Source organism: Chrysemys picta, chromosome 1, assembly GCF_011386835.1.
Source record: "Chrysemys picta bellii isolate R12L10 chromosome 1, ASM1138683v2, whole genome shotgun sequence".
Classification (NCBI taxonomy): Eukaryota; Metazoa; Chordata; order Testudines; family Emydidae; genus Chrysemys; species Chrysemys picta.
The window spans coordinates 75,788,759-75,816,454 of record NC_088791.1 but is presented as its reverse complement, the minus strand read 5'-3'; the positions used below and the strand labels follow the sequence as shown (position 1 = coordinate 75,816,454).

The following is a 27,696-nucleotide window of genomic DNA, read 5'->3' as shown; positions in this document are numbered from 1 at the left end:
ACTTTATAATATATCTAGGCTTGGAACAATTAGATTTTTGTTGATAAAAAAGGCTATTTACTTTCTACATGGTGATACATGTGATGTTGAAAATTGGTTTTAATGGTTAAAGCTTTAACATTTTGAATGTCAACATCTATTGTCATTAAATAACTGCTGTCTTAGACCTCCATTATTTCCAACAACTGTGAAAATTTAAAACAGATAAAAATTGAAGAAACTCTGAAAAATAAAACACTGATATTATCCATTGAAATTATAAAAAAAAAAAAAAACAAATTCTGCCAAGCCTAAATATAGCGCATGTCATCCTTCTCATTCTAGCTTTATAATAGTTCAGAGATGAGGGAAGAAAAGAAATGTAAAAAAACTACTGAATTACTTACAAGCTAATGTGGGTCTGCTACCAATTGCCAGTTTATAGTAATGTAGTGCTTCTGAAAACCTGCTGTTTTCCTGCAGCAGTAATCCTCTGTACCAGGAAAAAAAAAGAAATTTACTAATAGATATAGAAATTTACTGTAAAGGACTACCTTAAAAGCAGAGCAGTGTTCTGTCACCCCAGAGGAAACGAAAATGTTAAAATCAAAACAAAGGTAACAAAAGGAAAATATACCATTTGTATTTCAGAGAAGCAATAAATAAAGAAAATGCTTACTTGCAACTACTAACATTTCAGAGAGAAAATTATTATGGTTGAAAAAATAGGATTAATTCATAGGTGTCAGATGCATTCATATACCTTTGGCTACATGGGTACTAAAATGCAGCAACGTCAGCTTCCTAGGAAAATGGTGATTCATTTATACGTTCAAGAGCATGAGAGATTTTTTAGGGCTAAATTTTTTTTTTAAATGCAGATAGAGCTTGGTGAGCTATTTGCACTAAATAATCTTTCATTTTTTCTTTTCATGACTGGAAAGCAGCTGAACGTTACAAATGTGTTTGTTATTCAAAATTTATCATCAACCACTTTATAAAAATATATTTCAGCCTATGGGTTTGTCTGAGCTATTTGGTTAGAATATTCATGATTGTGTGTGACTGGTCACCTAGCTCATATGATGCTGTTTCTACCCTGTGGTTGGATGGCAACCTTTAGTAACAGTAGAAAGTATATTAAAGAGACTGATGTGTGAATCCTTCAGGACTAACTTCCATGGGAACACATACATGTATATTAACTGAAGTTTTGCTTTCAGAAAACATTCTTTTGAATTGAACACACACACACACACACACACACACACACACAGAATATATCTATGAATGTTTGTGGAAAATTAAGAAAAAGTGCCATGTATATTGTTGACATGAATTCATAGCTTTATATTCAAATGAATGTTCCCCCAAAGATTTTCAGTATTCCTGCAGATCTAAAAGGATGTTTAAAATGAATGGATGGATATGTTTAAGTGCATATGATTAATTACTGATATTAGCGTAGCACAAAAAAGATTGTGATCTTGTTCTGCTAAGACATGTCCCCTGCTCGTACAACTCAACCACTTATTTAACCACTATTCAACCACTAATGAAGTGGTTGTTACAGCAAAACAGTTTGTCCATTTTAGAACACTTCTCCTGTTTCCCTTCATTTTCACGTTCTCATAACTTTTCAAAATGAACACATTAGGATGAGTCATGTTTGATCTCTATACAAAGAGGATTTTTCCCCCTTACGACAGTCTGAGCAAAATCCATTCAAACACTTTTGAGTTAAGCCAGCAGATGAGGGGGGAAAATACCTTTTTCCTATTTGTTATTTATTTTATTTTCAAGGTATCACTAGAATTGAATAAAGGCCTGCAGCAAAAGTAGCTGAAGTCTGTAATTTGAAACTTGGCATGACATCATGGACATAATCCTCATTAACAGAGCTATTCAAAATGTTCTACTATTAGATTTATGATGAAATTTTGAATTTGGATTTTAACAATAAAAATACTGGATATTTATTTTGTATTATTGGTGTTTTTCCATTGTGCTTTATAACTGGATCTAAGGTGTTTTTTTTTTTAATTGATTAAAAGTTTCATCAAAATGGCACATTATAATAAAAAAAATAAAAAAAACCAATCTTTTCAGAATGTTGTTTCATTTTTTGACAAGCTCTTCTTATTAGGGCCAACTCTTTTTTCTTGGTTTTGATTGCCTGACAAATGGGGTACTGACTATGCGTTACAGGAAGTTTCTTTAAAATTATAAGTGTTTAAGAAAACAGATAAATGCACAGCTAACTTATAATGTACACCTTACCTGAGTGACTTATAAATGAACATCCCAAAAAGCTACATTTAATATCATAGCAGAAATTTAATTCACAAGAAAACAAAACAAAAAATTCCTAGGAAATTCAATTTTTTTTTACATTTGCCATATTATACAAATACATTTTAGTTACTAGTCCTGCACATGTGATTAAAAGTTTAAGTACTCACTTATGTGCTTTGCAGATTCAGGACTATAAACAGTTCTCAGATGCTATTTACCTAGGGACAATAAGGGCATAAACAGGAAAGAACCTGCACTTCTCTGTCATCTGTGAGCACAGAAACTTATTCTTGGTAATACTGAATATCTGATACATTACACACAAACAGGCATAAACACAACCTCCTCTTTCTGGCTCCAGTTGTATTAAGAGATTAATAGTTCTCATGAAAATATGTCTCTTTTCAAGCGGAATTATGATTAATTTTTTAAAAACTTTAGCTGTTTCCCTTTCCAGAGTAAAGTAAGGCACCAGGGCTTTCTTTTAAACAAAAAACAGACAAACAATAAATCAACAACAAAACCCTTTTCACTGCAGCCGGAAGACACACACACACTCACTATAGAAAAAGCACCCTGGCAGAAAGAACATAAAAGTCCACTGCATATATGCATTCCTTATTAAATGAAAGTTAAGATAGAAAATATTAAATTCTAAATCCTAGACAAGGGGGAATATTTTTCACTGAGAACGATATATCCGGTGTTTGCATTTTATCTTTACTGTCTCTTGATCAGCACCAGGCAGCCTCACTTTTGCCCTAATGTTTTCAGGCTAATCTAGTATTAAGTGGCTCAAATCACTCACAGTATCAAGGCTGCTTATTTGTAGTTCCCACATACTGTAGTTTGAGTCAATGACAGAGCAACGTTCATGTCTAGTGTTTTTTTAAAGACACACAGTGGTTGCAAAAAAAGGATATTACAAAGGTTACTTCTGTTTCTTCGGGGGAGAAAAAAACAATGAATATGACTTGAATTCTAAAAGATTTTTGATTTCTAAGTTTTTATTCATTTTTAAATACCAGGTCACTTTTTACGTTTAGCAGCATGCCCCTGACTTCCAGGTAGATTCTGCAGTGATAATAAGAACAGGAGTACTTGTGGCACCTTAGAGACTAACAAATTTATTAGAGCATAAGCTTTCGTGGGCTACAACCCACTTCTTCGGATGCATATAGAGTGCACTATATATGCATCCGAAATTTGTTAGTTTCTAAGGTGCCACAAGTACTCCTGTTCTTTTTGAGGATACAGACTAACACGGCTGCTACCCTGAAACCTGCAGTGATAATATAGCACATGGATAATAAATCTTCTAGAATTTTAGTTTTGTTCCCTATTAAGCTTTGGTTATATAGCACTTGCCCTTAAAGACTACTTATTATTATGAGATTTTTAGTTCAATGAAATAATTAATATATAAAATCAATACCAAGCACAAATGTTACATGATCTCTTATGAATTTTTAAGTCATCATGCTTTTTGCATTTGCTTTTGCTATATTTTTAAATCCTTGGATTTATAAACCTCTGTGCTTGAGGAAGCTGTTATGAATTCTGGATGAATTGTTTTTGCATACTGAGACAATTACGGATTAATTGTTGTTCAGTTTGAATATAATGAATTACTTTGGTATGATGTTTATACCATTTGGATTAAAAACATACTTATTTGTCATTATTACTTTAGTAATTCCCTGTTTTCATTGCATGCTTTAGTACTAGCACTTCGGATTAATTATTTTATGCTATATGGTTTCAATTTTTTTCCCTTTCTTATTCAGTACACAAACACCTTTTTGCAGTTGTTGCACTTGCTATTTAAAGTTCATATAGATACAACAAGCTGTGTGGGTGTGAGATTGAATATTGACTTCCAATAAATAATTAGACTTTTATTTCTGTTTTGGTATGAGTCTCAGTAAAATGAAAAACTGATGTATATGACCTAGAGAACCTTGATCAGCCATGAAACTACCTCTTTTCCTATGTGAAATTGGCTCTGATTGACCTCTGACACCTTATTACTTTCTTTGTGGCTTCTGACAGCACGAGACTGAGTAGATTTATGTGCATCTAGTTCTAGATTCAGCTTAAACAAAATCAAGAAAGGATTTAAAGAAAAATTCCAAAAGTAATTTTTTTAGTTGAATAAAATTAAGTCACACTTTTTTTGGTCTGTTTTTGAAAGATAACCAGCCTGGATCACTGCCAAAAATGAGGATAAAATATTTAATGAAATAGATAAAAAGTTAAGAGAATGATGCTTGCATGAAATTGGAAACAGTAATTTAAACACTTGACTTGCAGGATGGCACAGTTATCACTATCTTCCTGAAATGGCACTGGTATTAGTAGAGCTTAAGAGATAGGCTTATTTCTGTCTCCAATAGAAAAGTCATCTCTTACCACATGCACGATCAAAATAAACAGGCATATACACACACATTACAAATGCTCACCCTCATCCAACCTCTGTATTATTACAAACAAAAAGCCATGTGAAAAGAATGTGCAGGTTGCAAAATCAAGCACTCCAAAGTTAGGAAATGCCAAGTCACTTACCCATTCAGAAACTGGAGTTTGAGATGTGTTGTCCAGATACACATTCCACTATTGGTGTGCATGTGCCCTAGCACTCATGTCTGTAGACTTTTTGGCCAGCTGTATCCATACAGCTAGCTTGCACCCTGATGCTCTTTGTGATGTCTGACAAGGGCATTTAAGAGCAGGGTGCGCCTATTGCCATTAGTTTCCTCTCAACTGCAAAATATAAATGAGAGGACACCAAGGTCAAGAGGATGGAGGGGGGGGGTTGTGAAATGTACATAGGGACAACATACCTCGAAGGTAAGTAACTTTTCATTCTCCTTCAAGTGGCTGTTTATATGCACATTCCACTACTAGATGTCTATGAAAGAAGGGACTGGAGAACAGCATTAACAAATCCAGCATCTAAGCTGGAGGCTTCTGTAAGAGCACAATGCTTGGTAAATGTATGAACAGAGCACCAGGTCGCTGCCTTTACATATATCTAGGATTGAGACATTGTTCAGGGAAATTAATGAGGCTCTCTGGTCTCTAGTGAAATGAGCTTTCAACCCTGCAGGTGGGTCTCTTTTTCTTATGTCATAACAAGATTTCACACATTCTGAAATCCATTTTGAGAAGTTCCTTGAATTTGTGAAGACACGACATTGCCTTTCAGTTCATCAGCTACAAAGAGCCTTAGAGACGATCAGAATGTTTTTTTCTTCTTTGTAGATAAAACACTGGAGCCTTTCTGACATTCAAAGGGTGGAGGGCCACTTCTGACTTACACACATGAGGAAAGAACACAGATGGGTGGATTTGCTGATTTCGGTGGAATTCAATGACCACCTTGGGTAAGTACTTTGGATGAGCCCTGAGGAAGACAGGGAAGACAATCATGTGTGTTGGGAGGGTCTGCTATGAAGATTTTTCTGGAGTGATGTAAAAGGGGTCATAATGCCACAGGTTTGAATAGAAGCTCCATAAGCATGGGACATATTACATTAAAGCCCTAAGGGGAAATGGGGCCCCTTAACAGGTGGAAAGTCTCTCGTGAAACCTTTATGAATCTCAGGTCTGTAAGAGAAGACAGATTGGCCATCAATAGGCAGACGACATGATGAAATTGCCACCAGGTGAACTCTCAGAGAACTCAGAGAGATTAGATCATTTCAGCTCTAGCAGGCACTCCTACATTACTGGTATAGGTGCTTCATGAGGGAGGAGTGACCTCAACCAAGATCTGTGGGAGAATCTTGTTCATTTCACGAGGGGTGTCTGGTGTGTCTTTCCTGCTTTGACCAAAATATCCCTGACTGGAGAAACTTCTAGGCTAGACATCCATCCAGCAGCCAGGCTGTGAGGTGGAGAGACTTGAGGTCTGGGTGCAGCACCTTCCCTTTGAACTATGACAGCAAGTCCAGTATCAGGGTTGGGCCTTGGACAGCCTTAGGACATCTGGAAACAAAAATTCCCTTGGCCAGGCTGGTGCTATCAATATGTTTGGTGGAGTCTTGTCTGACCTTGCAAAGTACTCTGGAAATTAGAGGAATGTGAGGGAAAGCATATAAAAGGTTACTCATCCATGGGACAAGAAAAGCATCAGATAGGGCACCTGGGCTCAAACTTCTCCTGAGGCAAAATAAGTCGCAAACAATTCTATAAAGGGGTGGGGCCCCATTCATTGAAAGGGATGAAGAATGCGGTCCTTGATCTCCCTTTTGTGATTCAATGAGATAGGTCTGTTCAGACTGTATGCTAGGGAGGTCTGCAGGCCAGGTATGTTGACAGCTGAGAGGGAAGTTTGATGTCAGAGTGACCAGTTCCACAATCTGACTGTTTCTTGATACAGCAAGAGCATCTTGCTCCTCTGATTGGTGTAGAGCAGTGGTTCCCAAACTTGTTCCGCAGCTTGTGCAGGGAAAGCCCCTGGCGGGCCGGGCCGGTTTGTTTACCTGCCGCGTCCACAGGTTCGTCTGATTGCAGCTCCCAGTGGCCACAGTTTGCTGCTCCAGGGAGCTGCTGGAAGTGGCGGCCAGTACATCCTCCGGCCTGCGCTGCTTCCAGCAGCTCCCATTGGCCTGGAGCACGAACCGTGGCCACTGGGAGCCGTGATCGGCCGAACCTGCGGACGTGGCAGGTAAACAAACCGGCCCGGCCTGCCAGGGGCTTTCCCTGCACAAGCGGCAGAACAAATTTGGGAACCACTGGTGTAGAACATGGTGGTTGTATTTTCCAGCATTATTTACATGTATTGTCCCTTGATGTTGCTGATAAAAACCTTGCAGACTCTCCTGACATCCCTGAGTTCTAATAGGCTGATGTGCATGCTGGACCACCAATGATCTGCCACAATGCCAGGAGATGGCTGAGAGGAAACTGATGGAGGTAGGCATTCCCTGCCCTTATATGCCCTCACTGGAGAGCACAAGGAGCATCTGGGTACAGGCACACCTTATGAATACTGCTGGCCAAAAAGTCTCTGGTCCTGAGCACCTAGGGCACATGCACACCAACAGCTGGACTGTGCATATGGACAATTACTTGAAGGAGAACCTTAATTTGACCCCTTTGTGATTATGCTTTATGATACAGTTCAGTGACATGATCACATACCATTTTTTCCACAGTGCCCCTGCCTCATTTAGGTCACAAGATGGATGGTGCTTGCTGAATGAGCAATATTGAATATTTTGTTTTATCTTCATTGTTCAATACATGGGCCCGGCCTTATTCACTGCACATTATTCAAGCCTTACTCTGAAGGCAGTATTGTTCATTTCCTTGTGGAATTTATAGGGTGCTCATCACGATCGTATCTGAGTGCTTCATAGATGTTAATGGATTTATCGTCGCAATACCCCTATGAAGCAGGGAAGTGTTGTTATCCATATTTTACCAGTAGGGAACTAAATGACTTTACCAAAGATCACACAGGAAGCCTGTGATAGATCAGGGAAGTGAACCAGGGTCTCCCAAATCAGGATCCTAATCACTACCTCATCATCTAAATTATTTGAGCAAAGTTGTGCAAATACTACATTTTGAGCATAAAACATCTCTACTAGATGTGGGAGATGCTGCTGTTATTCAGAATGTGTGCAGCTCCAGTATTCCATGACATCATTATGTGAATGAATGGACAGCTGTTATATTAAGGGACAAATCCTGTCTCTGCATCTGCTACTGTATGGTTGCTCCTTTGGCAATGGAACCAGTGCCGTTTTACTGCAAAAGGATTGGGGACAGGATTCTGGACAGCTGTGCAGACGTTACCCACCGCTCTGCATCTCAAAACGCAGGTCCACGAAAAGCTCCCATTAGGAGGTAGATGGGCCCATGGCTCTCCAGTCTTTCAACTCTGTGGTGGGAGGGCATGGGGAACAAAAGGGGCTGTGGAGCTTAATTCACCACTGGGCTGGAATGACCTCCACTGAGTATCTTCTTCCATGTAGCTGCTCTCAATAATAGCAGGTATATATTTTGTAGACTTCTAAGGAAGTATAAATTGACACTACTTAAGGCCCTACTTGAATTGCAGGATGATTGTCAAATAATTGCAGCTGAGTTGCAGACAAGACATGGAAAATGAATAATGGACCTTTAATAACTGTGGTAATTTGGAAAAGCCAGAGACGACCTATTTGTTTAAGGGCTGGTCAGCATTACATAGTTAGGTCCACGTAAAGCAACTTACATTGAACTAATTATGCCAGTGTATACACTACAGCCTTCCTCCCGCCGATGTTAGTGCCCTACTACACATAATAGCCCCACCTCCATGAGAGGCGTAGGGCTTCTGTCGGTGCAGTTAGGGTGAGACAGAGTCTGTGTAGACAGCATTACTTATATTGGCTGTTGGCTGACTTGTCAACTTCATGGCAGGAGCCATAAAATTGACAAGAAAGCCAGACAGCTAGAGAGCCCAGCTGCTCCCCACTCCCCTGGAGAACTGAACGGCTGGACCCCACTCCCAGCTTCGAGCAGGGCTGAGAAGCACAGGAGGCTGGACCCCATTCCCAGCTGTGAAATTGACAAAGCTACCCAGCTCCCAGTGGGAAGCAGGGAGGGGATGACTGAGAAGTCAGGGCAGCTCTCCCCCCACGCCCAGCAGAGAACAGGGAGGCAAGAAGCCCTGGGTGGCTTCCCCCCACACTCCTCGTGAGGAACAGGTAGGGGAGAAGCCCTGTGCGGCTTTCCACCTGCTCCCAGTGGGGAATGGGGAGCGCAGGGTGGGAGGCAGCCCACTGGGAGCCTGCAAGCTTGTGGTGTAGAACGGGCTCTCAGCTCCCCATGCTGCCCCCCTTAAGTTGCTGGAAGCGCTCCTGGTGAGGATGTGCACCACCAACCCAAGAAGGGTAGTGTGGACATGCACCACAGCAGTAATTATTGTGGTGGCTGTTGACCTAATATAGGTCAATTTACCTTTCTAGTGTAGACATACCCTAAGAAAAAATTGATGGAACAAAATTAACACTCAAGTATTATGTTATGCCTGCTAATTTTTTTGATAACCAAACATTTTGCTGCAACTATATTACATTTATTAATTCACGGGGCTGACAGCGGGTGACCCTGGAGGTTGATGGCTGGGGCTCCTGTTGTCAGCCTCGTGTGGCTGACAAAATTGCAGTAGAAGCCAAATATTATGGTATTCACTCACAATTTCTGCAATTTTGCAAATTAAGTAGGGCCTTAACACTATCTTATCTAACGGCCATACTCCAGTGACATCACTGCACACTTCGCTAGCCCCACATAATCAAATGCATTTTGGACTAAGCCCGCCTAAAGAAAAGATTTCTAACTTTTTTGGAAGCTTTAGGGTTCCAACAAATTCAAAATATGACAGCAAGTGCTCTCCCCCAAATTAACAATTCAGGACATATTTCTCCTGTGTAAAAAGCTTTACATCCAGCTTCCTGTTAAAGAGCATATCAATTGCAAATGATAACTGTCTTACACACAGGAGCTATCATAACAAGAACCAATAGCTGGAAGCTGAAGCTGAACAAATTCAGACTAGAAATAAGGCAAAAATGTTAAGTGTATCTGGATCTGCTGAGCTAATCTTCTAGTTCCTTCTTATCATTTCAAGACTCGGGTGACTATGGATTTCTGCAATTAGAATTCATAATTGTGAAATCCTCTCTCTTTAAGTTAGTCAATAAATGTAAATTGAAGTTTTTGTTACACAGTGATTAACGTTCCAATAGACATTTAACATTTTCCTTTAGAGCAGGGATCGGCAACCTTTGGCACGCAGTCTGCCAGGGTAAGCACCGTGGTGGGCCGGGACGGTTTGTTTACCTGCCGCACCCACAAGTTCAGCTGATCGCAGCTCCCACTGGCCACGGTTCGCAGTTCCAGGCCAATGGGGGTGGCGGGAAGCAGTGGCCAGCACATCCCTCGGCCCGCACTGGTTCCCGCAGCCCCCATTAGCCTGGAGCGGTGAGTGGGAGCTGCAATCGGCCGAACCTGCGGACGCGGCTGGTAAACAAACCGGCCCGGCCTGCCAGAGGGCTTACCCTGGTGAGCTGCGTCCCAAAGGTTGTTGATCCCTGCTTTAGAGTATCTCAAAGCAGTTTAAAACCATGATTAATTAAACTGCCTAACATTCCTGCCTGTGAGATAGATAGGTATGAAGGGACTTGCCAAGGAAGCACATGAGTGGTAGAGCTGGGAACAGAACTACAACAACCTTGAGAATTATTAGTTTTTCCTTCCTAAGAAATTAGCCATGTTTGTGGTGAAGTATGATGATGGGAAGCAACAGCAGGACAACCATTGAGTATGACGAAGCTTCCAGGGAAGATGGAGACTGTGAGGGTTTAAGCCCCTCCTTATGGCAGCCTAGTGGCCAGAGTCCATAGGATCAACCCTGGTCGCAGGGCAGCACGGCCTAATGGCCAAAGTCCATCTAAGCGCCCCTGGTCGCAGGGCAGCACGGCCTAATGGCCAAAGTCCATCTAAGCGCCCCTGGTTGCAGGGCAACACGGCTTAATGGCCAAAGTCCATATAAGTGCCCCTGGTTGCAGGGCCGTAGGACCTTACTACTGGCTCAGCGTGGGGGTCCTACCGAAACACGCTGAGGCTTACCGGGGTCAAGGTACCACTCCGTCACCTGCCCCGGGTCGCTCCCTACTAGCTGGGGAGTTGGGGTCTCCCACGGATCCCAGGGTTCTCTGTGAGTCTCCGGATCCGTCGCCTCCTCTGGTTCTTCCCGACGGCCGAGAAGAGCCTCTGTTCCTAACAGCTCCCAGGGCGTCGGCTGGTCCTCTGCAGGAGCTTCCCAGTTAGGTCCTTCCCCTGCGGCCGCCAGCCCCGACTGAGCTGAGTTCCCTCCTTTTATACTCAGTGAGCATCTGGAGCATGCCCAGTACGAACGGGGCGGGACTTCCTCTGTCAGAGCTACTGGTCTGACGTTGCTGGGGCTAGTGCGGGGAGGGGCTGCCCAGTCACACACCCTCCCCATTAAGAGGGACCCCTCTGGTTGGTCCACCCCCTCCTCCCCCTGTCTGGAAAAGAAGTCCGCGTTAGCGTGTGCCTTACCCAGGCGATGAAATACACGGAAGTCATAGGGTTGCAGCGAGAGCTACCAGCGTAGTATCCGGGGGTTTGCGTCCTTCATGCTATTTATCCATCGTAAGGGGGCGTGGTCTGTGATCAGCCTGAAGTTATTCCCCAACAGATGATAATGTTTGGCGTCGATGGCCCATCTCACTGCCAGGGCCTCTTTCTCTATTGTGGAGTACCATTGTTCCTGGGGGAACAGTTTACGGCTTAAATACAGTATTGGGTGTTCTTTCCCGTCCAACTCCTGGGAGAGTACGGCCCCCAGGCTTACTTCCAAGGCATCTGTCTGAAGTATAAATTCTTTTGAAAAATCTGGGTGTCGCAGGACCGGTTCATGAGTGAGTCATTTTTTCAGAGCTTTGAAAGATTTATCACACTCTTCTGACCACTGCACTTGTCAAGGCTGTGAGTTCTTTGTAAGGTCCGACAGGGGGGCGGCTATGGATGTAAAGTCTGGCACAAAGTGACGGTAATATCCAGCTAGGCCCAAAAACTGGCGCACTTGCTTCTTCGTCTTGGGGATGGGTACGTCTCTGAGGGCTTGCACTTTGCTGATTAGAGGCGTCAGTTTCCCACCCCCTACCCTATATCCGAGGTAGGTTACCTAGTCTTTCCCGAGGTGACACTTCGCCAGATTGGCTGTAAGGCCGGCTGATCAAAGTGCTTGCAACACCCCATCCAGATGGCGTAGATGGTCCTCCCAGTTGTCGCTATAGACTACGATGTCATCTATATATGCCGCCGCATACTGGTCATGGGGCTGTAAGACCTTGTTCATCTACTGTTGGAATGTAGCCGCGGCTCCGTGTAGCCCGAATGGCATCGTTATAAATTAGAAGAGGCCGAATAGGGTTGGGAAGGCGGTCTTCTCCCGGGAGTTTGGGGTGAGGGAGATCTGCCAGTACCCCTTGGTTAGGTCTAAGGTTGATAAGTACCTCGCTCCCCCGAGCCACTCCAACAATTCGTCTACCCGCAGCATCGGATACACGTCGAAGCGGGAGATAGCATTGACTTTTCGGAAGTCAATACAAAAACGGGTAGTCCCGTCAGGCTTTGGGACTCAGACGATGGGGCTGCGCCACTCACTCTTTGATTCCTCCACAACCCCCATCTCCAGCATTGTCTCCAGCTCCTTTTGGACGGTGTCCCACATCTTCCGGGGTAACGGCCAGTGGTGGTCTCTTATCTTCTGACCTGGAGTGGTTGCTATATGATGGCTCATTAGAGTAGTTCGCCCAGGGTGGGCGGATAAAACATCGGGGAACTCCCCTGTCAATTGCTGTAGTTGCTATCTCTGTATAGGGGCAAGGCCCACCCCTAATGTCACCAGCCTGGGGTCCAGGGGGTCCCCTACTAGAGATCCGAGTTCTGATTCTGGGGTGGACGGGCCGATGAGCAGGGCTTCCCTGGTCTTCCAGGCCTTCAGAAGGTTTATGTGGTATATGCACGTCTCCCTCCGTCACCCCGGTAGCCGGACCTCGTAGTCTACTAGGCCAATCCTCCGGATTACCTCGTAGGGTCCCTGCCATTTGGCTAGCAGTTTTGACTCGGCCGATGGTAACAAAAGCAACACACGATCCCCGGGACTGAAACTCCGTCCCCTAGTTCCTCGGTTGTAGAGGCGTTCTTGGTTCGCTTGTGCCTGTATCAGGTTCTCCCGGGCGAACGCCCCTAGCGTTCGTAGCCGTTCTCGGAGTTGCAACACGTATTGGGTGGTCCCGAGGACTCGGTTCTCCTGGGCTTCCCATTCCTCATTCAGAAGGTCCAGGATCCCCCAGGGCTGCCTACCATACAGGAGTTCAAAGGGTGAAAATCCCGTCGATGCCTGGGGTACCTCCCTGATGGCGAACAGCGGGGCTGGCAACAGGGTGTCCCAATGCGTAGGGTCCTCCTCCACGAACTTCCTTAACATGGATTTGAGTGTACCATTGAAACGTTCCACCAGGCCATCTGTCTGGGGATGATAGACAGACGTCCAGAGGATTCATATATGGAGGAGGTGGCACAATTCCGCTATCAGTTTAGAGGACACGTTCGTGCCCTGATCCGTCAGGATTTCTGCCGATATCCCGACTCTAGCAAAAATCTTCACTAGTTCGGTAGCGATCGCCGGCGCTGTGACCGTCCTCAGGGGTACGGCTTCAGGGTAATGCGTCACGTAATCCACTACCACTAGGATGAAGCGATTTCCTGTCTTACTTCTGTCCAGGGGTCCAACCAGGTCCATCCCAATCCTTTCAAAGGGTATGCCGACGACTGGCATAGGGATCAGGGGTACCCGGGCCACACCTTTTGGTCCCACCCATTGGCATTCTGGGCAAGACGCGCAGTAGTCTCGCACCTCCCGATGTATGCCAGGCCAGAAGAACCGACGAGCTATCCTCTGGAGGGTCTTCTCCCGCCCCAGGTGCCCAGCCCAGGGGTTAGCGTGGGCTAGACGGAGGAGGCTCTGTCGCAGCCTCCGAGGGACCAATAGCTGACGGAACGTCTCCTGGGCCTGCAGTTCCTGTACTACCCGGTACAGGCGATCTTGCCATATCTCAAAGTGTGGACCCTGTGGGAGCCCAAGGGTCGAGCCGTCGTTGGGACCGAGGCTGGTGGCCTGTTCCCGGGCCCTACTTAGGGTCGGGTCCTCTCTCTGTTCTTGCACAAAGTCCACGTCCCGTTCCAGTTCCATTCGAGCATCCTCGACTGACCGGGCCCTTCTTACAGGGGGGTTGGTCGCGGGGGGCTCTCCCAGAGTCGATGTCCCTTCTCCGGGGTCATCCCGTGGCTTGTGTCCAAGCAGCCCCACTCGTGAGGGCCTCAACCCGTCGGTTCGTGGGTCGGACGGTTGGTACCTCTGGAGAATCTCCCCGAAGCCCGGCCAGTCTCGTCCCAAGACTACCGGGTAGGCCAATCTAGGGGCCACGCTCACACGAAGGCCCCCCCTCCTGGTGGCAGACTTCTACCTTCGCCCAGGCTGAGGGGTAAGGGCGGATGTCCCCATGTACACACTGTAGATGTATCTGGGTGTCAGAGAGTTTGAGGTTTGGGACCAGCCCCTCACGTATGAGGGTCTGGCTGCACCCCGAATCCACGAGGGCATTGGTGAGGATCCCCTCAACCCGGACGGGGACCACGAGCTTTCCCTGTCCTCTCTTACGGGCCCTTCTTCCGGCGACCCAGGCTTGTCCATAATTACAGTCCATGAACGGGCAATCCCGCCGAAAGTGCCCCTCTTGTCCGCACTCCCAGCACCCCACTCGGACCACAGTGGGTCCCTGGCCTCCACCTGGTGGGTTCCCTCTCTCTCGTGGGAGTGGGTCCCTGTGGGTCGTTACCCGGGCTGCCCAGTGTCTGGGCTCGGGACTGGGGAGCTTCAGGGTCACGGAACGGGCGCCGGACGGTGGCTCCCGAGCCCCTGCTCTCTGGGGATTCCCTTTGCCCAGTCCGCCCTGTTGTCCGTAGCTTCCTGCTGTCTGGGGTGTCCCCTCAGTGGACAAGTAGTCTTCCATCAAAGTCACTGCCGCTGAGAGGGTTGCCGGTTGGTGCCGGCGTACCCAGGCCCTTCCTCCCAAGGACAGGATCTGGGTAAACTGCTCCAGCGCCACCATCTCCGCTACCTGGGGTCCGGTTAAGCCTTCCGGGTTCAGCCACCTCCAACAATGGTCCTGTATCCGTTGGGCCACAGCCCGGGACCGGGCCCCCGGAGGGTACTGTTCTTTGCGGAGGCGCTGGCGATAGGTCTCCGGACTAATGCCGGTGTGGTCCAATACAGCCGCCTTCACCCGGGTGTATTCTAGGACGTCCCGGAGGTCGAGGCTACGGTAAGCGGCCTGGGCCTGTCCTGTCAAATAGGGAGCTAATAAAGTGGCCCAGTGCTTGGGGGGCCACCTGGCGGCGGTCACCATCCGTTCGAAGGTCACCAGGAATGTCTCCGGGTCATCCTCTGGCCCCATCTTAGTGAGGCGTACCGGCAACTCCCCTACATTCTCCCTGGGTCCGGCCCCGGCAGGTATGGGGGCCATGGCTCCTGCCAGGTGTAGCAACGTGGCCATCTGCTGCACCAGGCGTTCTTGTTGCGCCTGCTATTGGATCACCAAGTCCCGGAGGAGCTGCTGCTGATGCTCCTGATGCTGAGATATCAGCAGCTGCTGCTGGCTGGCCATCTGCTGCATCAACTGCACCTGTTGCTGCTGCTGTTGGGCCGCCTGCTCTTGATGCCGGTCCAGCATCCACTTTAGGAGCTTCTCCGTCTCCATCTTGGGGTTTAATGGGGTTCCCACGGTTAAACCCTGTTCTCACGGACCTTCAGCAGGCCCGGATCATTGCCCGCATTCTCCACCACGTGTGAGGGTTTAAGCCCCTCCTTACGGCAGCACGGCCTAGTGGCCAGCGTCCATAGGATCAACCCTGGTCGCAGGGCAGCGCGGCCTAATGGCCAAAGTCCATATAAGTGCCCCTGGTTGCAGGGCCGTAGGACCCTACTACTGGCTCAGCGTGGGGGTCCTACCGAAACACGCTGAGGCTTACCGGGGTCAAGGTACCACTCCGTCGCCTGCCCCGGGTCGCTCCCTAACAGCTGGGGAGTTGGGGTCTCCCACGGATCCCAGGGTTCTCTGTGAGTCTCCGGATCCGTCGCCTCCTCCGGTTCTTCCCGCCGTAGGGGTTCGTGCCGGCAGAGAAGAGCCTCTGCTCCTAACAGCTCCAAGGGCGTCGGCTGGTCCTCTGCAGGAGCTTCCCAGTTAGGTCCTTCCCCTGCGGCCGCCAGCCCCGACTGAGCTGAGTTCCCTCCTTTTATACACAGTGAGCATCTGGAGCATGCCCAGTACGAACGGGGAGGGACTTCCTCTGTCAGAGCTAATGGTCTGACGTCGCTGGGGCTAGTGCGGTGTGTGCCCCGTCACAGAGACCTAAACCACTGTACAGAGCCTAGGCAGAGCCATCATGTGGAAAAACTGAGATCCATGAGGTTGAGGCTACAATCCTTCCGCTCTGCACCCATCAAAGACCACACCCTCTTTGAGGCTTATAGTGTTTTTAAAACCAAGAGAATAAGTATACTTGCCTCATGTGGAAGATTGGTATCGAGCCATTTCTTTCCTGTCCCTGACCTCAGTACAAGATGTTACCCACCTCCCTCTCCTGGTTCCTAGCCTGAGAAGAGGTCAGAAACCAGCAATAGTGGGAGTAGAAGTTGAGTCCATTAGTCCTTTTACAGTGGCTACTCAAACTCCTTTGAAAATAGCCAGTTCCTATAATTATTTAAACACTGTTCTATTGTGGGGAGGAGGTTGTTTCTCCATTTTCAGAGGGGAAACCCATTAAATATAGGAGATTTTGTCCATTCCGATTTGACTTGGCGGGGGATGGGGGGGTCAGCTTGATGTCATGATTGGATACTTATTATGCTTTATTTCATTGCAGATATTTAAAAATATGCCCTCTGAAGAGTACAGGGCTCATGTGTGAGGTTTAACAAATACAGAGATAGTTCCACTCATCATTCCCACTCCCAACTTTTTCTTTTAGAAATGGGAGGTGGGGGGGGGGGAGGTCATTCCCCCTACAAACAACTAATTTCCCTTCTTAAATGTACTCCCACACAACCACTTCCTCCGCACCCTCTATAGCAAATGCATGAGGAAAGAGAAGTACCTTTGCTCTAAATCAGTAAATTTCTAATGGGAGGAAGAACGTTTTTGAATGAAAGACCATATCCAGAATACACTCCACATCAGCTCATTCATCGCTACCACTAGCTAATATGCCCTCAGCAGCCGGGATAGATGACAGAAAGAAAGGCAGTTTCTCAGACGGCCAGGATACAAGTGGATCAAGCTTTTGTATACCAATCAAAACCTTGTGGGAGAGGGTGCACGGGGAGATAGCAGCTGCAGTACAAAGTACCAAGCAGATTGTGAGCCAGTGCTAGAACAGCATAATTTGCAGGCATTAGATTTGCATCCATCTTTTTACTTCCCTAGGGAAAGAAAGACTTCATTCTTCATAATGCAAACCTGCCTTTGAGAGCATAGAAATTAAAGTACTTGAAATCTGCTGGATGAAGTAGAACAAGTTCAAGCATTCCAAGTGAATGCAGTAAGACAGACACACAAAAGACTTCTGGCCCTTTTACTAATTTCCAACCTCTGTTAAGTAAAACCAAACCAAACCAATGATAATAAAAAAGGAAATGAAAGTTATTTGACTGTATTGTGACAATGCATCCCTTTCAGATTCACTTTTGATTTCTTCAGTTAATCGTCTAAATTGCATGGACAATGCAATTTTTTTTAAGCAAGGCTTATATTTGCGGGAATCTTTAATCAATTGGTCAGAATGAGAGGCTATCTGACTAGAACTGTCGGAATAATTAGTCAATTTTGTCACTTCGCCCTTGGAATAGTTATTTAGGAGTTAAATTTTCCTTTATTCTGTACCTGCTCCTCAAGTGATAATTCATGCATGGAGATGCACCGTCAACACTAAATACAGCTATGCTGGAGCGCTTAATTAACATGTTCACAGTATTAGACTGCTTACCAAAGTACACATGTGTAGCAGACTATTTCCACACACATACACACAAAATGATATCGTACATGGATCTTTCAGCTGTCAACCTTAACAGAAAACTTCCCCTACATTTCTTGACCTAGCAGTATAAAATTCATAATGTTAGAAGCCTTTGTTTGTTTTGCATTGTATTGTTTGCTTTTAATTTTTGTTTTGTTTTAACCTGAAGTCGTTAACATTATTAAATGGTACATCACTCTTTTTTTCAGCATTAGAAAATAATTTAAAATGCAAAACAGCATGTCAACATTCTGCCACTTTACTCAAGTTGCATAGTAGTTTATCCTTGAGTAATTCCATTAAAGTCAGTGGGACTATTCAAGAAGCAAGCTACTCCTCATTATGATCCTAGGGGGCAGAATCTGATCAAGTACAAAATAAAGGCAGACCATCTGTGAGTGAGATAAATACATATGTTTGTCGAATACTCATTACGCTTTTCAGTCTAACAGTATCTTGATACATTATCAAATGAGCTTGATCTCTCTTGTATACTGATTGCTATTCTAAGACACTGATTTGGAGCCTCTTTGCTTGTTAATAGACACTTATTTGGTGCAGCCTGATTCTGCCACCTTTACTCTTGTTCCATTGTATCTCCATTGTTTATATGTCGTCCCATTGATTTCAAACTGGACTACTCAGAGAGTTAGATTTTCACAGATCCCACTCCTTTCTCCCCTCCACATTGTGACTTCAGCCACGTAGAGCAAATGCTACTTATCTGATGTTCGCTTGGAGAGTGCGGATAAGTGGACAAAAAGGGGGCAGACAGGGCTGGCATTAGACTTGCTGGGGCCCGGGGTGGAAACTAAGGAGTGGGCCCCCACCCTGCTGAAGCCAAAGCTTTTTACTCTTTTTGCCCTTTTTTACTCCTCCTGATGCTGTGGATGGTCATATTGATTTTTGGTCTTTGTGCATTGGGCCGACCTTCCCCTGAATAAAGAGAGCGGATATGTGAGCAGTTTGTGTGCCCCAGCAGGCCACATAACTTGTGTGCTGGATAGGACCCACACTGAGGGAGGCATTTGGTAAATTAAGTTTAAATAGACTGTGGCTAAAGCTCCAGGGCGGGTACTGTTAAACAGAAGCTTTCATTTCAAAGACTGAAACGTGTAGCTGAATGGTTAGGTCATTAAATATGTTCTGGTTCTCAGTGTTACTTGTGAAAATTACTGTCCCATACAGAAGAGAAAAACATATAGGTCTCATGAAAGGCCGCTGGAACAGAATTATATATTGCAGCAATACAGTGTTGTTCTTCCATAGAAGTGAGAGCTAATGTCTTAATGCAATGAGACTTTATATAGACAACTTCTGTGATTACTTTAAGAGACACATTTAAATTGTGGTTTTCTACACATGAAGAGCTGGCAGGCAAAGCACTGTTCCATTCCAAATAGGTTATTAACAGGTTTGCACTCAGTGTTGAAAAAAATCTGATTTTTTTTTTTTGAAAAGAGGAACCTGTCAGTGTGACAGCCTTTTCTACATTTAAACTTATTATCCCACATCCTGAATCATGAGAACTTGTGTTATCTAGAGGAAAAAACAGCCCTGAATCTAGTTTCCATGAGGATACGCAGTGAGTGTGCCAACTCTATACAGTACAGGTTCAAACACAGTTCAGCATTGATTAGTAGGTTAGGTAGCTTTCAGTGCTTTTCAGTTGTTAAAGTTCAGCATAGAGGACTCCCACAGCAGTATTTTAAGACAGTCTTTTTAAAAAAAATACAGCAAGTGGATAATCCTAGAATATTTCACTAAGTTAACACACAGACTCATACACTTTAGATGGGCCAGAAGGGACTGTTGTGATCATCTAGTCTGACCTCCTGTACATCGCAGGCCACAGAACCTCACCCATCCACTCCTGTAGTAGGCCCATAGTCTTTGGCTGAGTTACTGACGTCCTCAAATCATGATTTAAAGCAGGGGTCGGCAACCTTTCAGAAGTGGTGTGCTGAGTCTTCATTTATTCACTCTAATTTAAGGTTTCACGTGCCAGTAATACATTTAAATGTTTTTAGAAGGTCTCTTTCTATAAGTCTATAATATATAACTAAACTATTGTTGTATGTAAAGTAAATAAGGTTTTTAAAATGTTTAAGAAGCTTGATTTAAAATTAAATTAAAATGCAGAGCCCCCTGGACCGGTGGCCAGGATGCGGACCATGTGAGTGCCACTGAAAATCAGCTTGTGTGCCACCTTCGGCACGCGTGCCATAAGTTGCCTACCCCTGATTTAAAGACTTCAAATTAAACCAGCAAGTGACCTGTGCACCATGCTGCAGAGGCAGGCAAAAAAATTCCAAGGTCTCTGTCAATCTGACCTGGGGGAAAATTCTTTCCTGATCCCAAATATGGTGATCTGTTAGACTCTGAGCATGTCAGCAAGATCCAGTAGCCAGACTGTGACAGTGTACCCCATAAGGCTTTATGGGGAGGGGGTGCTTATAAATGTATGTATGACATAACTGGAATATGTTTTGTGCTGCCTGTGCCATGTAACATATCTCCGTAAGGGTTGTGATCTACTATATCTATTCATCCTATTTGTACGTATATATCATTTTCTACTCGAGCTTAAGAATATGGGCTGTATGCTTGCCTGATTTCTAAGTAAGCTTTGTGAGGCATTTGGTCAGCTTCTTTAGGAAGGAATTTGCCAGGTTAAGTACCTGATCAGGAGACACTTAGGGAACAATGCATCTTGGAATGCTCCAATCCACATGAGAAGTCTTCCTGGAGACATGCAAGATGCCATGTGGACAATGCAAAGACTGAGTCATGCAGGGGCATGTGACTTGCCCAGGTGACTCCAAAACTCCATCTTGGAGCTGGGCTTTGCAGAGGAGGGAGGTCTCCACCCACAAGAGAGAGTCTACTTAAACCTGTGGGAGACCCCTCCATTTTGTCTTCAGCTGGCTAAAGAAGGAGCCTCTCCACCCCACCCCCACCCCCCCAGGATACTTGAAGGAGACTGAAACAAAGGACAGTAACTACAGGGGGTGTGAGTGATTGCTGGACCCAGGCTAAAAGGAGATTAGCCTGTAAAAGGGAGCACTCTGGAACTGGTGAGGAAATTATCTGTATTCAGTTTGATTAGGCATAGATTCGCGCATTTTATTTTATTTTGCTTGGTGACTTACTTTGTTCTGTCTGTTACTACTTTGAACCACTTAAATCCTACTGTCTGTATTTAATAAAATCACTTTTTATTTAGTAATTTACTCAGAGTATGTATTAATAGCTGGGGGAGCAAACAACTGTGCATATCTCTCTATCAGTGTTATAGAGGGCGAACAATTTATGAGTTTGCCTTGCATAAGCTTTATGCAGGGTAAAACGGATTTGTCTGGGTTTAGACCCCATTGGGAGTTGGGCATCTGAGTGCTAAAGACAAGCACACTATTCAGGTAAACTTGCAGCTTTGGGACAAGTGATTCAGACCCTGGGTCTGTGTTGGAGCCAGACGGGAGTGTCTGGCTCAGCAAGACAGGGTGCTGGAGTCCTGAGCTGGCAGGGAAAACCGGAGCAGGGGTAGTCTTTGCACATCGGGTGGCAGCTCCCAAGGGGGTTTCTGTGATCCAACCCGTCACACAGACACCGGGGAAAGAATTCTCTGTAGAAACTCAGAGCCCTCCCCATCTAGTGTCCCATCTCTGGTCATTGGATATATCTGCTAATAGCAGTGGCAGATTGGCCATATGCCATTGTAGGAAAACTCATCATACTATTACCTTCATAAATTTATCAACCTCAATCTTAAAACCAGTTAGATTTTTTGCCCCTACTATTCCCCTTGGAAGGCTGTTCCAGAACTTCAATCCTCTAAGGGTTAGAAACCTTCATCTAATTTCAAGCCTAAACTTGTTGATGGTCAGTTTATAGCCATCTGTTCTTGTACCAACATTGGTCCTTAAATCCTCTCCCTCCCTGGTGTTTATCCCTCTAATTAATTTATAGAGAGCAACTATCTCCCCATAGCCTTCATTTTGATAGACTAAATATGCCCTTTTCTCATAAGGTAGGTTCTCCATTCCTCTGACCATCCTAGTAGGCCTTCTCTGCACTTCTTCCAGTTTGAATTGGTCTTTCTTAAATGTGTGAAACCAGAATTGCACACAGTATTCTGAATGGAGTCTCACTAATGCCTTGTAGAATGGTAATAACACTTTGCTATCTCTCCTGGAAATACCTTGCCTAATGCATCCTAGAATTGCATTAGGCCTTTTCACGGCCGCATCACGGTGGCGGCTCATAGCTGTCTTGTGATCGACAATACACCCAGGTCTTTCTCCTCCTCTGTCGTCTCCAACTGATACGTCCCCAGATTATAGCAAAAATTCTTGTTAGTCCCCAAATTCACTAATAAATTTTAACCCTTTTCTATTACTCCAGTTTTCAAGGTCATCCACATCTTCTTGTAAGATATTCTGGTCCTCCTCTGTATTGGCAATACCTCCCAACTTTGTGTCATCCACAAATTTTATTAGCGCACTCTCACTTTTTGTGCCAAGGTCACTAATGAGACTGTTAAATTAGATTGGTCCCAAGACTGATCCCTGAGGAACTCCACTAGTAACCTCCCTCCAGTCTGACAGTTCACCTTTCAGTATTACCCACTGCAGTCTCCCCTTTAACCAGTTCCTTGCTCATCTTTTGATTATCGTATTAATCCCCATCTTCTCCAATTTAACTGAAAATTTTTCATGTGGAGCTGTACCAAATGCTTTTCTGAAATCCACATAGATTAGCTCTACTGCATTTCCTTTGTCTAGAAAATCAGTTTTCTTCTTCAAGAAAGAGATCAATTTGGTCTGGCATGATCTATCTTTCGGAAAACCACGTTGTATTTTATTCCAATTACCATTTACTTCTACGTCCTTAACCACTCTCTCTTTCAAAATTTGTTCTAAGACCTGCATACAACTGAGGTCAAACGAACAGGCTTGTCGTTTCCTGATCTCTTCCCCCCCGCCCTTCTTAAATACTAGTACCATTGTTGCAATTCTCCAGTCATAGGATACAAACCCCACGTTTTTAGATTAATTAAAAATCCTTGCTATTGGGCTTGCAATTTCATGCGCTGGTTCCTTTAATATTCTTGGATGGAGAATATCCAGCCCCCCCCCCCCCAATTTGGTTCCATTGAGCTGTTTTAGTTTGGCTGCCTTTCCTTGGATGTGGACATTTCTACTTCCAGATCCTTGTTCCCATTAGCCATCCTGCCACTGCCCCGCAAGCTTCTCATTATCCTTATTAAAAGATAAGGCAAAGTGTTTGTATGGTTGTTGGGACATGCCTAGATTATCTTCAATCTCTACTCCATCCTCAGACTTTACCTGCCCCACTTCTTCTTTACTTGTCTATTTATTTATATGGCTAAAGAACCTTTTACTATTGGTTTTAATTTCCTTTGTAAGGTCCAACTCTGCTTGGAAGTTCTCACTTTTTCCCTACACTTTCTGACCTCAAAGAGGTAGCTTTTTCTTGCTGATCCATCCCTTCTTCCATTCCTTATCGGGGTTCTGCTTTCTCTCAATAACCTGTTTGATATGTTTGTTCATCTAGTTTAGAAACTAAAATTTCACTTACTCGGGTACAGTAGTCTTATTTCCCAATAGAAAATTTAGAAATTTGAAAACCAAAAGATGTTGGGGTACAGAGGAATAACAATAGCAAATATTAGCAGAAATTAAAAACCTATGGAATTCAGTTTTTAGAATGATACCTAGAAAATACACAAAACAGACTACTGTTTGTATAATAAATTGTTCTCCTCGATCTTTTAAGACATGTCTCCACTGAAGTCAATGGGAGTTTTATCATTGAATCTAATGGGGCCAGGATTTCACCTATGGTACTTTACGTTATGTTTCTGTTTAATTGGTATAAACTTCACTGAAAAGGCTCAGCATTTAAATACTCATTACCTACTTCTATTTTACAGAGGTTTTAGAAGTCAGAGTTTCTGAATATATTGAAAACCTGCTGAAATATTCAAGCTGATATCTAATTACTAGTACAAATGCCTACAGAGTACCCTAACCATGACTCAACCCTGACACAAATGAAATTACATAGACAAAACTGTCTTGTAGACTGTAATGCAATTCTGCTTTGGTCAGTAATGAGTAGCAAAGTCAAACAGAAAAAACCATGAGGTTTAAACTGTATTAATAAAACTAAGACTGGAAAGCCAGAAAGAATGAGTTTCTTCTCTTAGCTCTACTGAATATTATACAGTTTGGGAGAAGAAACAATAGTATTTTTTCCCGTAGTGCTATCTTGATAATTCCAATGTTAAAATAAATCACAAATTCTTGGTTTATAAAAAAGGGCTAAATTCTGTGCTGATTTATACCCCAAGTAATCCAGCTGAAATCAATGTGGCTGCATACAGCATGCAAGTCAGTAGAGAATTTATCTCTAAGATTTATTGAAAAATTTAAATATGAGGTTCTCTCAGGATGAGTATTTGGTTTGTGTTTTAGAAAGGTAACACTCCTCATTAAGTATTATATTGTAATATATTCTCTATTAATGCCAAAATGGATGAAATCCTGGTCCCATTGAAGTCTCTGGCAACACTCCCATTTACTTCAGTGGGGTTAGGATTTGACCCTATGAATTTTTCACATATATTTTTCTTATAAAAACCCTCCCTAACAACATTTGCTTCACTATGGCTGTGTAAGCACCCTTTACTAGAGGGGCCTTTGAACTTTTTTGGGAGTGTTCCAAGGGAAAAGCTTGTGTGCTGCAATCTAGCCTTAGAGGACTACAACTCCCATGATGCCTTGGGGAAAGGGGGAGAGACTTCCTCATGCAGGGAGAGCAGGCAGTGGACTCCATTTTTGGGAAAAGGACAGATTGCTGCTGTGGAGCTCTGCCCATACCAGGAGCTGCTTCTAGGAAGCCAGAAGCTGCTGCTGAGAGCCTGCAGAGGCTTTGATCGAGCAGGGAGCCTCAGAGGCTGTTGGTGGCTTCACTGGAGCCAGGGTGGAGACTGTTGCTGTGCCTAGAGCTGACTGAGGTGGGCCTGCAGTGAAGGAACTGAGAGTATCCCCCACTCTTGTTTGGGAAAGGTCTCGCAAGGGAAGGGGCACAGCAGAGAGTCTGAGTCTGAGGAGAGGCAGAGTGATCTTCCCATCCACCCAGGACCCAGAGCAGCTGACATTTGGTGGCGCCAGCTCCAATTTCAGAAGGGTTGTGCAGCTTGTTGCCTTGGCTGGACTGATACACAGGACCCAACAGAGTGCTGTCTGCTGCTTCAGATCGTCAAGCACAACCACACAAGCCTCTAGGACTCTGAAATCCAAAGGAGTGTTTACTGCAGGGTGGGGTGAATTGTAGCAGCGTAAATGCCAGTTACAGAAGTTTCATTTATCATTGTATACTATATTTGTTAATTGATTTTATTCAACTGCCCCTGTGGATTTAAATTAGTAGTGACATTTAATCTTAGTCTGTTATACTGTTTCTTAAATTGTTAAGTAAAGGTGTGTTAGCTCTAATTTTAGTATATTGGATGTATATTACTTATAATTGGTATTTCAGTTAGACCCATACCACAAGTTATTATTACTACTATTTGAAGGGGTTTATTCCTGGAGGTTCCCAAGGCACACCACTGAGTGTGTACAGGGGCCAGCCAGGTGCAGACATCGCCAATTTTAACTTCCTTTAGGAGTAAAGGGACTGCAGCAGAGGGGTGGATAGAGGATTCCCACTTATCCATCATCGCCAGTGGGATATTCAGAATCTCCTTTAATGTTGACAACATCAGGCGCCCAGGTACACAGGTGAGTGTTGCCTGCTCCCCAGTAACCCAAGGAAGAGAGGAGGGTTACAGGTGTAAAACTTGAGTGCTCACAACCTAATGTATTCCTAGTAATATGAAGGATCATATAGTGGTGGGTAGGACAGTGAAGATATCCAACCAATAAACTGAAATTTGGCAAGCTCTATTCACTTATTGAAATAATTGGGGCTCTGCAACATGTGACTGGTAGCAGATACTAATTTCCCCACCTTGCTCCATGCTCACTCCCATATAATTCCATAAAAGTAGTAATAAAAAAAGAATATCTTGTTATATGTTCAAAGTAAGTAGTCAGCTGTTCATTAACAGTTTTGAAATTATTCAAGGGTTATATAACTATGCTGTTCAATCAATTGCAGACTCCATAGAGCAAATGACACGCTCAGAATTAGGCAAGGCTTTGAATAAGGATGATATAATTACTATAAACTCTAAATTAGTGAGGAACAAATTTCTCTTAAGTATGATGCCTCATGCAGTGGTATTTACCAAGACACAGCCTATAATATTCATCTAATAAAATGTGTTTCCGCTTTTTTACTGTTTTGTAAATTTGTGTAAGTAATACTGAAATGTTACAGGCTTTAGAAATTTGAGGTTTCTTTCCCTTCTGCCCAGTGGATTGCAAAAGTGCTACTGCCTATGGCAATATTATAACAGTTTCAGAAGCTGCAAATTTTTATCTTTTATGCCTCAAGAATATAGTATTTTATTAGAAAGCCGTTTTTCTAAATTCCTTCAGTTTTAACCTGTAAAAAGATAATGGCCAGGTTATGCAATATGTTTTTAAATGAAATTATTTTAAATACAGACACACTGTTAAGGTGTTTTACTTAATGTATTGAATCTACTCCCTCCATTCATAATCCATTGGAAATCTGTAATGGCCAGGTTGTAGTTTAACTCTATCAAAAGCTACATTAAAAGAACGTTATTATTGTAAGGGGAAGTACTCAAAAGCCTTCAATTACAGGACTACAGAGTATTTCCCCTATAAAGTTCCTGACTAATTTCATGACCAGAATGTACTCAGGGAATGAGGCTGCTGTTCAGTATTTATGCTTAACTTCATTGTTCAGTTTGTGAACTCGTGCCTCATTCATGGTCCAACTTGCACACTGAATGAAGTGGATGTCTAACAAATTAGACTATGTGACCAAAGACTACCATAACACACACACAAAAGGGGAAAGAATTCATAGAATCATAGAATCATAGAATATCAGAGTTGGAAGGGACCTCAAGAGGTCATCTAGTCCAACCCCCTGCTTTGTCCAGCAATGTTCATGCTTTATATTCCACTTTAATGCTTCCCTCTGCAGTCTTTAACTTTAATGAAAAGTTATTTTTGTATGGAATTGCATAGGTTTTATTTGTTTTCTTTTTAAAAGAAAATACAGACAAAAAGGGATTCCTTTGTGTGTAATTATATGCTAACCAGCGGTAGAATCCTCACTTTTTGGCCTTAGTGGCCTTGCACTTGCACATATAGGCATTGTATGAAAGAAGGCTGTGCTCCAGATGAGCTTTTCCTTCTTCTACTTGCATAGTCCTATGTATTAAAACTGAAATTTCAGTTTACTTTCTTACACACGTCAATCCAATGGAATACCAAGAAACTATCTACTCACTGGAAATCTCTATTCAACTTACATATGCATGTAGTTCACTACCAATGTTGTGCTGGAAGAGTGTCGATTGAATAGGAAAAACAGTACACATGAACAAATATGGTTGTAAAAATCATAATTCAATCAAAGCAAAACCAGTTTTCACCCAACCACCAAAAGATATGTCTGCAAGTTAGGGACCATCATCCTTGCCAAATTTCTCCTGGTCAGCTGCAGGAGCTATTTCTTAAAAAGTGAAAAGAAAGGCTGGTATATTTTCTTCCATTTGCTTCTTCTTAAAAATGAGTG

General features: G+C 44.0%; 1 protein-coding gene across 3 annotated transcripts in view; it reads right to left on the bottom strand.

Moving 5' to 3' along the window:
- Window positions 1-27,696, bottom strand: part of TMTC2 (transmembrane O-mannosyltransferase targeting cadherins 2) — a 375,568-nt gene that overhangs the window by 111,820 nt on the left and 236,052 nt on the right. For all 3 annotated transcript variants that reach the window (XM_065559918.1, XM_042850889.2, XM_042850888.2), the window contains one exon: window positions 387-472. In XM_065559918.1, coding sequence (XP_065415990.1) covers window positions 387-472 — 86 coding nt within the window. The remainder of the gene's footprint in view (window positions 1-386; window positions 473-27,696) is intronic.